The sequence below is a fragment of the Galeopterus variegatus genome, unplaced genomic scaffold (genome assembly GCF_000696425.1).
Source record: "Galeopterus variegatus unplaced genomic scaffold, G_variegatus-3.0.2 Scaffold4077, whole genome shotgun sequence".
Lineage (NCBI taxonomy): Eukaryota > Metazoa > Chordata > Mammalia > Dermoptera > Cynocephalidae > Galeopterus > Galeopterus variegatus.
In genome coordinates, this window is record NW_007730188.1 from 87,564 (window position 1) to 103,152 (window position 15,589).

Sequence of the window (15,589 nt, forward strand, 5' to 3'; positions counted from 1 at the left end):
AAATACTTTTTTGTACTATTTTCCTGAATAAAAAAAAAAAAAATACTTTTTTGTACTATTTTCCTGAATAAAAAAAAAAAAAATACTTTTTTGTACTATTTTCCTGAATAAAAAAAAAAAAAATACTTTTTTGTACTATTTTCCTGAATAAAAAAAAAAAAAATACTTTTTTGTACTATTTTCCTGAATAAAAAAAAAAAAAATACTTTTTTGTACTATTTTCCTGAATAAAAAAAAAAAAAATACTTTTTTGTACTATTTTCCTGAATAAAAAAAAAAAAAATACTTTTTTGTACTATTTTCCTGAATAAAAAAAAAAAAAATACTTTTTTGTACTATTTTCCTGAATAAAAAAAAAAAAAATACTTTTTTGTACTATTTTCCTGAATAAAAAAAAAAAAAATACTTTTTTGTACTATTTTCCTGAATAAAAAAAAAAAAAATACTTTTTTGTACTATTTTCCTGAATAAAAAAAAAAAAAATACTTTTTTGTACTATTTTCCTGAATAAAAAAAAAAAAAATACTTTTTTGTACTATTTTCCTGAATAAAAAAAAAAAAAATACTTTTTTGTACTATTTTCCTGAATAAAAAAAAAAAAAATACTTTTTTGTACTATTTTCCTGAATAAAAAAAAAAAAAATACTTTTTTGTACTATTTTCCTGAATAAAAAAAAAAAAAATACTTTTTTGTACTATTTTCCTGAATAAAAAAAAAAAAAATACTTTTTTGTACTATTTTCCTGAATATAAATAGAATAAATAATGTTTCAAAAGTAATGAATTCACATTATTATTATTATTTTTAAATCTAACAATGCAGATGTCTTTAGGGTTTAACCATCCTCTTTCTCTCCAAGGGAAGAAGCGATGCTGTCCACGTACTTTGAAACCATCAATGACCTGCTGTCTTCCTTTGGGCCAGTTCGCGACTGCTCTCGGAATAATGGGGGCTGCACTCGCAACTTCAAGTGCGTGTCTGACCGCCAGGTGGACTCCTCAGGATGTGTGGTAAGTTCTCATTGGCCCAGGAACATGGCACTGGCTGTGGCTTTAAGGCCATCTGCTGGACCTGTGAAGGGAAGCTGGTCAAGGAGGCTCACACTACCCATTACTCCTGCCTCTGTGGCCTTCAGCACACCAGGCTGACTTGATTTCCTCATCTGTAAAGTGGCATAATTAAACATACCTCTTGGAGTTGTTGGAAGAAAGAAATGAGATTTTATAACTTAAGTGCCCGCCATACAATAGGTCCTTGAAAGCTCTTGGCCTCCGCAAGCTTATAGTCCACTAGGAAGTGAGATAGGGTGTGCCTTACCTCTATGAATACAATGGGGGGGCATGTCGCTGAGATGCAAATAGTACAGAGAGTAGGTGCTTTGATGTGGTCTAGAAGAGAAAGTTTCAGCTGAGACCTAACATTTGTATAAGGCTTCCTTGGGAAACTGATTTAGGAAGTGGCTTCAAAAGGTGGGTCAACTTACATTAGGAAAACAGTGGGGGCCACTAAGGCAAAGATGTCAGGGAGGGAGGCAGCCTTATTTGCATGGAGTTTTAGTATCTAGTGTGAAATAAGGAAACAGAAGGATATATGTATGTGAGGATCCCTGCTGCCTACAGAAGGGGGTCCAAAAATTGAGGATTTGTTTGATAGGAATGAGCTAAGATTGTTGTTTAAATTGCAGGTCCCAGGGTTCCACCCCAGACATTTCTTTTTTTTTTTTTTTTCCTTTTTGTCTTTTTCCGTGTCCGGCAACGGATCACAACCCTCAGTGCCGCCCCCGTACCGGACCGGGACCAGCAACGGGATCGCAACCCTCGGTGTTGCTCCCGCGCCTCGCTCAGCCAGTGAGCGGGAACCAGTCTGTATGTGGGATCCGAACCCTCGGCGGGAGCGCCGCCACGCTTCCCAAGCAGCGCACTATAGCAGTGCGCCACCGGGCCGGCCCTCCACCCCAGACATTTCTTTTTTTTTTTTTTTTTCCTTTTTTTTTTTTTCCGTGTCCGGCAACGGATCACAACCCTCAGTGCCGCCCCCGTACCGGACCGGGACCAGCAACGGGATCGCAACCCTCGGTGTTGCTCCCGCGCCTCGCTCAGCCAGTGAGCGGGAACCAGTCTGTATGTGGGATCCGAACCCTCGGCGGGAGCGCCGCCACGCTTCCCAAGCAGCGCACTATAGCAGTGCGCCACCGGGCCGGCCCTCCACCCCAGACATTTCGATTCTGTAGAAGGGATTAGGTCCCAGGAACCTGAATTTTTAACAACTGAGTGTGTGCGTGCGTGTGTGCGTGTGTGTGTGCGTGTGCGTGTGCGTGCGTGCCTGTGTGTGTGTGTGTGTGTGTGTGTTGGGGTCTCTTGGCAGTATACTTGGGAAACATTGTCCCATAGGCTAAACTCAGCCTGGCATTTCATGCCTTTCTTCTTTTGGCCCCATTCCAACCTCTCCAGCCACATCTCCTACCACTTTCCTTCGTTCTACACTAGAGCCAAATGGAGCTGTGTAGATGTCATTCTCTGAAAATTCTTGCTTGTTTAATGCCTCAGGGCCTCTGCTCATGCAATTCTTTCTGCCTAGAGTGAATGTTCTCTCAGCCTATGTAGCAAACAAGTGAACATCTTCCCTGATTTGTCTCCTTTATGAAGCCTTTCCTGTCCCCCGAGATGTCCCTTTTCTCATCCAAGAGGAGTGAGGGTGCTCTTCTAGGGATCATGATTGTTTTCTGTATCCACATTTATTATATCACCTGTGACACTTTATAGCATGGACTGGTTTTCAAGTTTATTTCTCCCAATAAACTGAGGGAGAACCCAAGGAATTTGTTGATTCAGGTCAGCACTCCAACAGTACCCATCTCAGTAAATTAGGAAGAAAGGAGGGGAGGGATGGGCTAGGGATGTGAATCCCTGCTCTAAACCAGGCTTTCTGAGAGAGACCCAAGGGAAGTGGAATACACAGTGAGTCCTTAATGTACCTACATGTCCGCTGAGAAATAAACAAAGGCCAGGAGACCAATACAAAGAGTAAGCTTTTCAAACCTGAGAAGATGAAATGAAATTATATTTTAGATCAAAGATCATCACATCTTTAGAGGTGGATGGGCAATTGGAAATTTTATTGATTAGAATTTTATAGGATTACAAATGATAGAAACTCATCTCAAACTAGTTTAAAGAAAGAGAGGAAATGTATTATCTCAAATGGAAGTCTAGAGACAACTGGATTGAAGGGTTCAAGCAATGTCATTGGGATTCCTTTTGTTACCTTATCTCTGCTTTCCTTAGCACAGTGCCATTCTCTGGTCATCTGTACCCTCCCTACTCAGTGAATCCTGCAGGACAAGAACACCTCTTTCCTAGTCCCTCCAACTATAGTTACAGGATTCCATCTTATTGGGCCAATTTGGAATCTCTCACTGTGGTCAGGGGGATTGACTGGGCTCATCCTAGAACCAGTCACATGTGGAGCTTGGGCTAGGGAGCAGCTACACCTGAAGCATGTGACCCTGGGATGGAAGAAGGCATAGACTCTCAAGGAAAAGTAGGGTGCTGGCTGGCAACAGGTAAAGGAGTCGTGGATGCTAGGTCAGTGTTCATCAGCCGCCATCTACTTCAGAGTATTGCAACTCAGCTCTTCATTTTGCATATTAGAGAGCTAAGACCCACTGAGGAGAGGAGGATTTGCCCAAGTCTTAAATCCAGTCAGTGGACAAGCACCTCAAAAGGACATCACAAATCTGTGCTCTCTCCAAAACATGAGGCAGACTTTTCTGAAAGGATTAAGTTGTCTGCCTCTTTCCTCTTTTCCATCAGTTCTCTTTCCTGAACTAATTAAGCTCCTTATCCTTGAGGATAGATGTCCCAGAACAATGATGCCTCAGAATTCAGAAATTGTGTGTATGTCTGTGTGTTTGTCTAAGCTGAAGTTGTCTCTCTTTCCCTATCATTAATATAAACTGAAAAAATAAAAATAAAGAGAGAGAAAGAATATTCATTCCCTGGAGGTTATAAGAAAATCCAACAGTCTGATGAGATTGTCAAAGACCTTCCTCTCTAGACTAAAGATGTAATGTTAAAAATGCAACTCCAGGGTTCAGTGAACATAAGGCAAGCTCCTCTCTGTGACTTCAGAATAAACAAGGCAATGCCCACTTTTATGCTGAGATTTAAAACCCTTTCATTTCTCTGTAGACTCTACCACACCTGCGAAGAGCAAGTTTTCTCATGGCCTATCTTCTAAGAAATTCAATCTGGTATAAAAATAATAATACCTTATATTTTTAGAACACCTTATTGTTCTCAAAGCATGTCTACTTCTTTTTATTTTATTTTTTTTTCCTTTTTGTCTTTTTCCGTGTCCGGCAACGGATCGCAACCCTCAGTGTCGCCCCCGTACCGGACCGGGACCGGCAACGGGATCGCAACCCTCGGTGTTGCTCCCGCGCCTCGCTCAGCCAGTGAGTGGGAACCGGTCTGTATGTGGGATCCGAACCCTCGGCGGGAGCGCCGCCGCGCTTCCCAAGCAGCGCACTATAGCAGTGCGCCACCGGGCCGGCCCCAAAGCATGTCTACTTCTAATAACTCTTTCTCACAGCAAATCTGGACAATAGATTCCCTCCTAGATGTGGATACAAGGCTCAGGAAGCAGAGTGATTTTTTCCAAGGTCTCACCACCAGGTGACAGGACGAAGGACCTGTACCATGTCTTCAATACCATTGTTTGGGCCAGGGCCACTTTGGGTGCTTTCCCAACTGGGAGCTGAGACAAGGCGGCAGTAAAGAACCATGCAAAGAAGCCTGGTCTGAGTGAACGAGGGTTAAGCCTTGATTTGGTCATCGTCCAGCTTTGGGATTTATGTTGCTCTCAGCCCCAGTTTCTTAGTCTTTCAAACAGGAGCAATGATTCTTGAACTCATAAATTGTCTGAAAAATCGAAGAATATAACTGGAAATGATTTGGGATTTACAAAGTGCCATTTATGTTTAAGATGATGAGATACATTACTGATATCTGTATGTAGTCGATATGATATTTGGGGCCACACAAATTTAGGGAATAACATAACTCATTTTTTTGTTTCTGTAACTGAATTTCATTTCTGTTCTGCTCCATCCATTGGCAGTGGAAACTTAATTCTAGTGAATCTCAGTTTTCTGCCTCCCACCTCTTCCTGAACATTTAACTTCAAGGAATCTGATGTGCGCTAGGGCATAGAGGGTAAGGAGATATTTGGTTCTGGGTGATCATATGTCAGTCTGGCACTGCTGTCTCTCCTGGGCCTTGTCCGTCATTCTCCTTCCTTTCTGCTGTATGTAAGGACCTCTTTGTTCCCACCTGGTTTACAGGTGTGTGGTCCATCCCAGGATCTATCTGCTATCTTATACTCTTCATCCCACACAAGGTCATTTGAGGCCAGCTGGCTCTGTCCATCATATAGCTTTCTCACACTTCCGAGGGCATGAGGAGTGTCCAGCAGATCTTTTACACCACCTTGAGGCCATGACGATCTAAGGGAGGCTGTCTGAAGCTCCCCTGATCTAGAGGTGCCATGAAGGCATTTGTAACAGCTGGCTCTGTCCATCATATAGCTTTCTCACACTTCCGAGGGCATGAGGAGTGTCCAGCAACTCTTTTACACCACCTTGAGGCCATGACGATCTAAGGGAGGCTGTCTGAAGCTTCCCTGATCTAGAGGTGCCATGAAGGCATTTGTAGTTTTCATGCTAGAAGAGCACTTGACCAGGTGTGGCATCGAGCAGACGCTATGTAGCTAGTGACTCACAGACCCCCTTAGCCTTCAGAACCCTCAGACCTACCTGATTTTCTATAGTCCCTCATCCCTTTCCACCACATGTGTGATTAGACTGGTGGGAATAGAGCATGGCATCCCTTTTAAGGACATTCATTGGCATTTATAAGGTTATCTTGTTTGACTTTCAACATTGAGATGATGTTTCCCAGCTCTGATGATCTTTACTTTTTTGTGGGTGGGAGGAAGGCTAATTCTCTAATAGATCACTGATTCTTCCTTTGTTTTATTATTATTATTGTTGTTATTTTACCTTCTCTCTAGACCTCAACTTCTTTTTATTCATTTATTTATTTATGTTTATTGTGGTAAACCATGTATAAGAATTTCCATTTTAAGCATTGTTAAACACAAAATTGCGTGGAATTAATTAGATTCACAATGCTACGTAACCACTATCTCATCTATTTCCAAAACTTTTTCATCATCCTAAACATAAACTCTGTACCCATTAAGCAATGACTTCTCAGTATTCCTTCCCCCGCCGTCCCCCATTTCTGGTAACCTCCGGTCTATTTCAGTAGACCTCAACTTCCAAAATAAGAAATATGACTTCTTTTGCTTGATTTTCTGGTTCTGCTGGGGTGTCTTTCCCCTGGGATAATGTATTCCTCAGGGATGTAGTTCCCCTTTGGGGGATGATCATAAGTGTGAGGTAAGCAGAATAATGTCCCCCCAAGGATGTCCACATCCTCATTTCCAGAACATGGGAATATGTTATGTGACCTTACATGACAAAAGTGGGGATGAAGTTTGCAAATGGGACTAAGACAACTAGTCAGCTAACCTTAAAAGAGGGAGATGATCCTGATTATCCAGGTGGCCCAGTGTAATCACGAGGGTCTTTAAATGTGGAAGAGGAAAGCGGAAGAATGGGCCAGAGAGAAGCAACATTGCTAGCTGTGAAGACAGAGGAAGGGATTATAAGCTAGGGAATGCCTCTAGAAGTGATCTCTAAAAGCTAGAAAAAGCAAGGAGAGGGTTTCACCCCTAGAGCTTCCAGAAAGAAATGCATCCCTGGCAGAACCTCGATTTTAGCCCAGTGAGACCCATGTTGTACTCCTAACCTTTAGAACTCTAAGACAGTAAATGTGTGTCATTTTAAACCACCACGTTTGTAGTAATTTGTTACAACAGCAATAAAATATGAATACAGGGCAAACAATACTATGGGGAGGGAGGGTGATACAGTAGATAATATATAAAGAACTATCCTATTATTTTTATTTTCGATGATTTCCAGGGAAACCTCACCTCTTAACCAGGGATGAAGGAAACAGCAATGAATGAAGCATCAGAAAAGGGAGGGGGCCTGTGCTCCCTGCAGTATACCAAAGCACGAGAAATAGTTGTATATTAGAAATGTTATCAATCTGGCAACATAATGAAGTAAGCAAGGCACCATTTGAAATGTATGCTATGGGTCCGTTGATGCCATGTGGCAGTATAAACATTGCAAAATATTAAGATAGAGGAGGAAAACAGAAAACTTCCACCACCATCTCTAAGTAACTGTGCTGCCCCTGAAGCATTTCACTCATTCTATTCCTCTGTGTTATCCTGGCTTTCCCAGCATGGGAAGAAAGCCTCAGGACTGCCCCAGCACCAGACAATCTAGTGATCAAAATCCATCCTCCTCAGCCCCTTTTGAAATGTCAGTTCATAGCTCACCTTCATTGTCCCAACAATCTGTTATTGCATAATAAACTGTGCCGAACCCCAGCACCTTGAAACAATTCTTTCATTTTGTTTATAGTATGGGGGGTCAGGAGTATGGGAAGGGTGCATCTGATTTGTCTCTAGTCCGTGACAGATGGGGTATCTGGTGCTGGAGGATTCATGTTAAGAGGCCCTTTCACTTACCTGGCTGGTGCTAGGGTTGGTACGACTGGTGTGTTGGACCAGGTGACTCTGGCTGTGTTGGACCTCAACTGGACTGTGAACAGGAGGGTCAGCACGTGGCCTCTCCATTTGGCTTGGGCTTCTCATGCCAGGGAGGCTGGGCTTGCAAAGGGACCACCTTGAGATTGAGAGTTCCAAGAGCCTAAGCAGAAGCTGTAAGGCTTCCCAGCACCTAGCTTCCCACGTCCCAGAGCGTCATTTCCACCACATTTGATCGGTCACATAGGTTATTAAGGTCAGCCCAGATTCAAGGGGAGAGAACTTGACCTTGTCTGTCCATGAGAAGAGTAGCAAAGGATGTGTAGGCCCTTTAATCTACCCTTTAATTTAATCTTTAATCATCTTTAATCTACCCATTTACCGATAACATGGACTCACAGAGTGGGGAGAGACCCTGGAGATGATGTGACCCAGGACAGCGTCCGTGTTATACAAACAGAAAAACAAAGGCCTAGAAAGATGTGGAAATTCGTCAAGTTCATGTAGGGAGGTAGTGATAGAATCTGGACTTAATCCCAGGATTCCCCTCCCAGTTGCACCTTCCTACAGTAATGACCATAGAGCATCAGTTTTGCCTCTATCTATATCAGTCCAAATGTGTATTTAGCAACACTCCTGGGTCCAGCACTGTGAATGGAGCAGGAGATACAAAAACAAGAGCTTCACCTTGTTTTAAAAGCTAGTTCAAAAGACAAGATAGACTTCAGCAGGGCTGCAGGGCGACCTTGAACAAGTTGCTTTGTTTCTCTGTATGAGAATTTCTAAGAGGGTTGGGGTGAGTATTAAAGTGGGGGGGGTAGGAGAGAACCGCCACTCACTAAGCACCTACTATGTGCTAGCTTGCTTATGGTCACATCAGTTAATGCTTATAATTGTTCTCCCAGATGAATACTATTATATCCATTCTATGAAAGAGAAAACTCCAGTAATAAAAGAGCAACCATCCGTACAGTGGTTTGGTTCTAAGTGCTTTGCTTATTTTAACCCATTTAACTTTCACAGGACTCCTATGAGCTAGGTTCACTTTACATGTGAGAAAAGTGAACCTGTCTGGTAGGAAACTGGGGTACTCGGAGAAGCCTAGTAGGGAAGGAGGCTGGAAAGAAGGAGCAACACTTGAGAGCTCGGGGTCTTCAAAGAAAGGACCAAGGAAGGTGGAGGGATTTGCAAACTCACTGGATGGTGGGGAGTGATGTATCTTTTAGGGGTTTCTCTAGTGTCAGCTCCCAGCCCTGCCTCTGAATTCCAGACCCATTTCAAACCAGTCCCCTACTCACCACCCCCTACAAATCACCCAGCCCATTTCTACTTCCTCTGCTCCATCTTTTTCTTTTTCTATTTTGACCTAAAAAGCCATCTGGCCTCCAAGATATTAGGAATGATGATAGGATCCCCAATTGCCCAGAGATGCTGAGAGGCAACAGCAAAATGCTGCCTTTTAAAAGTCAAGATTCATTTTCATCTATTATAGGTCAGGAACCTCACAGTGCTGCTCAGAGGGAGGCGAAAACTGGAGTCTGGCTCAGTAAGGGAGAGAGGCTACTTTTCTTCATTTCTCATCCTTTCCCACTTTTAATGACTCAATTGGGCTGTAATTAAAGGAAGCAAAACTCAAGAGGGATCAGGGAAGATGAGCAAGAAGAATCGGCAGAGTGAGAAATCACTTTGGAGCACAGCCCGACCCTGCTGACCAGGGGAAGCCTGGCCCTGTCTGCCTGGGCATCCGGCCCTCGGGACAGTGCAGCTGGGCTGAGCCTCGGTGGTGGGGTCTGCCTCCCGGGGAGTGGTTCTTCCTCCCCAGAAATGGACTTTCAAGACTTAGTCTATCCATGCGGATCGGCGACATGGGGTGTGATGGATTCAGAGTACAACTGGGACAGGTTTTGCCAGAATGCAAAATGGGAGGAATGGTGCTTGCCATATTTTTCTTAAAAATTTTTAGATGTAAAGTCAAGAGTCGGGAATCTTTATAGGAACTATTTCAGACTCTTAGGTTGAGAAACAGTATTTAGTGGGTGGGGCATCTTCTCTGTGGTGTCCTCATCAAAGTGCCCTCTGGTCAAACAGATCCCCAGATGGAGAGGTCTCTATATGTGCCTTTACCAGTAACACTAGGACTGATGTTATTAATGCTGTTAATAAATAAATGAATGTGTGCTGTAAGTAATACCAGTCCTAAGATTACTGATGAAGATTTACATAAAGAATGTTTGAGTGCTGATTATGTGCCAGGCCCTGGGATAAACACTGAAATGTATCATCACATCGAATCCTCACAGATACCTTACAAGGCAAGCACGGTCACTACTCGTATTTTATCCATGAGAAAATACACTGAGAAAGCATGAGAAACTTGCCCAAGTTCAACTAACCAGGTAAAAGCAGAACAGAAATTCAAACCTAAATCTATTGAACTCCAAAGCCCATTCTCTTAACTCATCAGATGAGGATAACTTCCAGAGGCTGAGGATAGTTCCCCAGGGATAAAGCTCATGTCCCCAGTGTCATGGCACATAAAGGGAAGGGACACTTCCTTCTTTCCGCCTTCCTTCAATGTCCAGGGTTCATTCTTCCTCCTCTGCATCCACGAGATCCAGAGGAAGCTAAAGAGAGAGTAAGTATTGGAAAAGGGGAGAGGGGCAGTCAGTGAAGAAGGCGATTGCAACTGTGTCCATTGATTCATTTCTTGCACACAGGACTCACACTTTGGGGATGAGAGGGAGGAAGCTGCTCCTCAGTCAGGAGCCCTGCGTTTGCCTCTTTCCTTTGTGAATTTCAAGCACAGCCTTCTCCTTTCTAGGCTGGCAGGGAGAGGGGTGGTAGCATGGGGTTTCCATGATTATAATGTGCAGCATTCTCATAAAGCCTATGCACCCTTTTATGGCATTAAATATTTTATTCTTCACGTGACATTTGAAATCTTCTCTATTTTTTTTTCTCTCATTTTATTTCTTCCAGACCTGAACTTGCTGGGTCTGATTATATTTCTGGTAAGCTGGTTTTATTGGGTAGAAGTCATTATCCATTAAAGTCAGGGAGCAGCCCCCGCTCTTCCAAAGTGATGGGTTTTACGTTTTGATCTCTGGAAGAACAGTGTGCAGGGAAAGGAGCCCCAAATCAGAGGCAGGAAATGGGAGCTGCAGTCCTGGTTCTGCCACCTGTTGGCTGCAGGCACTAAATAAATCACTTTAGGAAGGCAGCGGCCATCTGTGTAGGAGGCACCCTGGAGCCCAGAGAGGGAACTCGGGACCAGCCCAGAGAGGGGCCCGTGCATTGCTAAGGTTCCTTTCAGTTCTAGAACCTATGATCCTATGATTTGTGTTCTCAGAGGGCAGTGTTTCTAACACTGGGAGGGCCCGAGAGCAGGGAAGTGCAGCATAGGTTTGAGGGTGGGACTTTAATTGGGTGGTAGAAAAACAAATACTCAGGGGGGAAAATCCCCATCCCTTTGCCTCCCTTTTGTAAGCGTCCCTGGACTGTCCATAGACATTTTCACTGTGTTTTATGCACCTTCCTGAAACATCTTTTCCCTTTAGGAAAGGCGCCCCTAAAAGCGAACATATGTACTCCCACGATCACCCCCTGCCTTCAGGATGTCAGGATAGTTCTTAAGAGCACAGTTCCTGGCATCAGAGGAATCTGGGCCCAAATCTCACTCTGACCCTCACTAGCTTTGTGACCTTGGGACAAGTTCCTCAGTCATCTGCTTCATAGGTTTCTGTTGAGTAAAATGGAGATATTGATACTTACCTGACAAAGCTGCTATTAGGACCAACTGAGATAACGCATACACAATGGGCCAGCACATGGCCCTGAATGGGTATAAAACATGGTCACTATTATTATTATTATTTGAAATCTCACATAAGGAGGATGATGGTGGTCGTGGCCATGATGAGAGCTAAGATTGAATGCTTGCTGTGTGCCAAAGCATCTAAGGTGGGTCTCACTATTAACCCTTTCTTACAGATGGGAAACTGAGGCAGAGAGAACTTAACTCGCTAAGGTCCACATAGCTGCTAAGTTCCAGAGCAGAGAATTTAGACCAAGCACCCTGATACAAGAATCCTCATCCTGAACCAGGGCAGGTTCTTCATAAATATCATTTGTCATGATAGCCTAATATTCCATGGAGGGGAAGAAACATTGTTTGCTTTGTCTTCTTGTTGGACATTTTGATTACTTCCAACTTGCATCTGCTATAAATAATGTTTCTCTGAAGGTTTTTTCTGTGCATTGAGTTATTTCTTTAGAATAGATGCCCAGAAGTCTGTTGGGACAGTTTCCAAACTGCATTAGTATTCCATGATTCAGGTGAAAGTGTCGAATGGATTAAAAAAACAAGCATACAAGGAGCAACACAACTGGTTTTCCACGCTATTCCGATTTAAGGGTGAAGCTTTGCTTTCAGGATGCAGTTCAAGAGCAGGCTAGGGTGTTTGACCTTGAGCAGAGTAGTGATAAAATAAAAGTAGTACTTTAGGGAGTGGAGCCCAATGAGGTGTGTGAGATGCGTGTGGGAGAGAGTCCAAATGCAGGCGGCTGTGCAGAGAAGAGTGAATGGGAAGGGGGCTGCTGTCTCCGTGAGGTTATGACAAAGTCCTTAGTGGCTGTGAAGGAGGACTCCACAGACATTGAAATGCTGATAACTGGACATCTTTCGCTTAGCTCTGAAATGAAAAACTGGAGCAATTGTGTCATAATTATAATAATGGAATTTTTGCATTCATACGGTATTTTCTCTATCTGATCGTCAGTCTTTTTTCTTTGTCTGAAATGAAAAACTGGAGCAATTGTGTCATAATTATAATAATGGAATTTTTGCATTCATAAGGTATTTTCTCTATCTGATCTTCAGTCTTTTTTCTTTGTTAAATGCAGGCGGCTGTGCAGAGAAGAGTGAATGGGAAGGGGGCTGCTGTCTCCGTGAGGTTATGACAAAGTCCTTAGTGGCTGTGAAGGAGGACTCCACAGACATTGAAATGCTGATAACTGGACATCTTTCGCTTAGCTCTGAAATGAAAAACTGGAGCAATTGTGTCATAATTATAATAATGGAATTTTTGCATTCATACGGTATTTTCTCTATCTGATCGTCAGTCTTTTTTCTTTGTTTTTTTTTTTAATAACTCATGGTCATTGTAAAATAAAACAAATTTAAACACTGCTGAAATGTATAAAGAAAAAATAAATAAATAAATCTTATTTTTTTCTACCACTCACCCACTTTAAAGATAACTGTGCCACGGTTTGGTCTATATATATCCTCCTATACATTTCTTCCCTATGCATATTCAAATATAAATAAGAATTTTTATATGTAAGTTTAAAAATGGAAGCATAAAAAGCATCCAGTTGTGTTTCTCTGAGATAATTTTCTATGTCAGAACTGAATGCCTTTATGTATACTTTTCAAAGAGCATTTCCATTTTCTTTTTTCTTTTTAAGACAACTCGTTCCTTAGCTTGATCTTAACCATATATAATTTATTTTCCTTGTATTAAAAATAAAGGTGATCAAATTGAGGCCAAAGAGCACAAGAGCTGTGCTTGCATAGCACCCAGGTGTTTTAAATTCCAGTGTAGGACTCTCTTTCACCCAGGATAGCATCCTTCTTTTATCTTTTGTCTTTTTCATGGGTCTTGGGGATAAGTGGATGAGAAACTATATCATCACCATCATTTTCTTTTTAAAGCCTACAGCACTTGGTATTCCCAGGAGTTCTCCCATCCATGTAATTAGGCTCAACCCTGCTCAGCTTCTGAGATCATACAAGATTGGGCTCATTCAGGGTGGTACGTTATCATCATCATCACCATCATCATCGTAATCATTATTAATTGTATAAACAATAAAAGTTATTCCTTCCCCTGTATCCTCCAGCTTCTCCCTGACCCCTGCTTTAAAAAGTCTTCTCCCAGAAGACCAGATATTTTAAAATCCCTTCACCTTGAGGTAGTAAACAGTGAGGAGGTTTCATCTAACACTCGCTAGCCTTTCACCTCACTGAGAAAATACTACCTAAGCAGAGTGATACATGTTCATAGAGGGAGAGGGACTACTTAATCAGAATTCCATTCCAGTGGAAAGAGCAGACTTGGTCATAATACAGACTTGGGTTCAAATCTCATCCCTGTCAATGGGAAGCTGTGTGACTTTGGACATATTGCTGAATGTATCTGAGTCCCTCTTTTCTTTTCCATGAACTTAGAATGATCCTTGCACCTTACAGTGTTATTGGCTGGGCTAGTCATGAGCCAAACCCAGTTCCATGACCTCTCTACAAGAAAGTGAGCCATGATGCCAGGTACTGTTCAAGCTTTATTAAAGGAAGAAAATCTGCTGGGCTGTGCTCAAAGTGGCAGGCAGCCCAGGGCTGCCCTGAAAATGGGGATAGTACCTAACATAGGGCAGTGGGAGCTTATATTGGTATGTTGGGACCAAGAGCTGGGTGATGTAATTCTGGGGTGGGGATTGAGTTAGGTCATGGAGATGGAGAGTTCTGCACATGCGGAAACACCAAAGTTTCATTTTCTCCAAAACCATGAGGTTTCTTATAAAAGAGAATGGGGGAGGAGGTGGACAGCGCCGTTTTGTACTTGGGCTTGTCTAAAATGGCGCTGGTTATGTTGCAGATCTATTACTCTCTCCCCAAGGTCATTTCCTATCTGGTAGGGAGGAGCTTGGTAAGCTAGAAAACATGATATCCTCTTCTGGATTTCCTTGGTTTTCGAAATTTTTTCACCATCATGGAAAGGAAAGGGTGATTTTAGAAGCTCATTATTGTGGGGATGATATACATCTAGGTGGTAAGTTGACTGTTTCTCAACATGGCTCTGCTTATTGTACATCCTTAGCTAAGCTCCTTACCCTTTCTACAAATTCAGAGTTGAACTTGATTCTCTCTGGACCACTTTTCTTCCCCCCAGTAGTCCATAAATCAAAGTTGTACTTAGATCCATACAGGGAATACACTGAAGATTGGCCTATAGAGAGTCAGTGGGACTTGGAGTCCCTCGACTTCCCCTGGAGAGCTGTTCTTTCATGCACAGTAAACCTCGGGGAGAAGACAAGGTTCTCCACAGGGTGAATTTCAGGCAGCAGTGGTAGAAACAACCTTTGTGTTTTTGTTGTTGCTTCATTTAGGTAACAAAGCATTTCAACTAAAAACTTATTTTTTAAAATTACAAAATTATTAAACAAACATACAAGAATGCTTAGAATATGGAGAGAGAATAAATATCACCTATAGCTATTGCAATAACTACCATTAACATTTTGATATTTCCTTTTAGTAGTTTTTTTATATGATATATACTTAGCAATTTGTTTTTCAGGAGAAAGGTTAGTAAGTGATGAAATCTCCTGTTTGCTACTTCAAGGCGAAGGATTTAAAAATATCTTTATATAAATATACAGAGAGAAAAATGTAGAAGACACCATTTAGTTTCATCAGTACTAATTAAGCAATACCCATTTAGCCATCATCCATGTGAAGAATTAGAATATTACCTGCATTCCAGAAGCCCTTCCCCCAACACACCCACCATGCCTCCATTTCCCATTTTAACCCCTTCCTTCTCTCTAGAAGTAGCCACAACCCTGATTTTGCTACTAATCATGTCCCTTATCTTTTCTTTATAGTTTTCCCACCAACTATTTTATTTTATTTTTGACAATTAGTAGTGGATTCTTTAGTATATAGCACCAAGCTAGGTACAACTGATCTTTGCCTCTAGTTGAAGCAAAAATTGGTTATTAGCTAGTCCTCAGTTTCATTCAAATTTTAGCTGCATTCAGAACTTAACACTTAAGTACCTGGTATGTGTTGAACCCTCCTCTGGGCCAGAAAGTTACAGAGATGAACTGTGCCCTGAC

The 15,589-nt window shown here is 42.2% G+C and overlaps 1 protein-coding gene across 1 annotated transcript in view; it reads left to right on the top strand.

Annotated features, from left to right (window-relative positions):
• Nucleotides 1–864: 864 nt before the first annotated feature.
• Nucleotides 865–15,589, top strand: part of LOC103602267 (astrotactin-2-like) — a gene marked incomplete at its 3' end in the record, with an annotated part of 58,304 nt that continues 43,579 nt past the window's right edge. Inside the window, exon 1 of the mRNA XM_008586683.1 lies at nucleotides 865–1,011. Within this exon, the coding sequence (XP_008584905.1) occupies nucleotides 871–1,011 (141 nt within the window). The remainder of the gene's footprint in view (nucleotides 1,012–15,589) is intronic.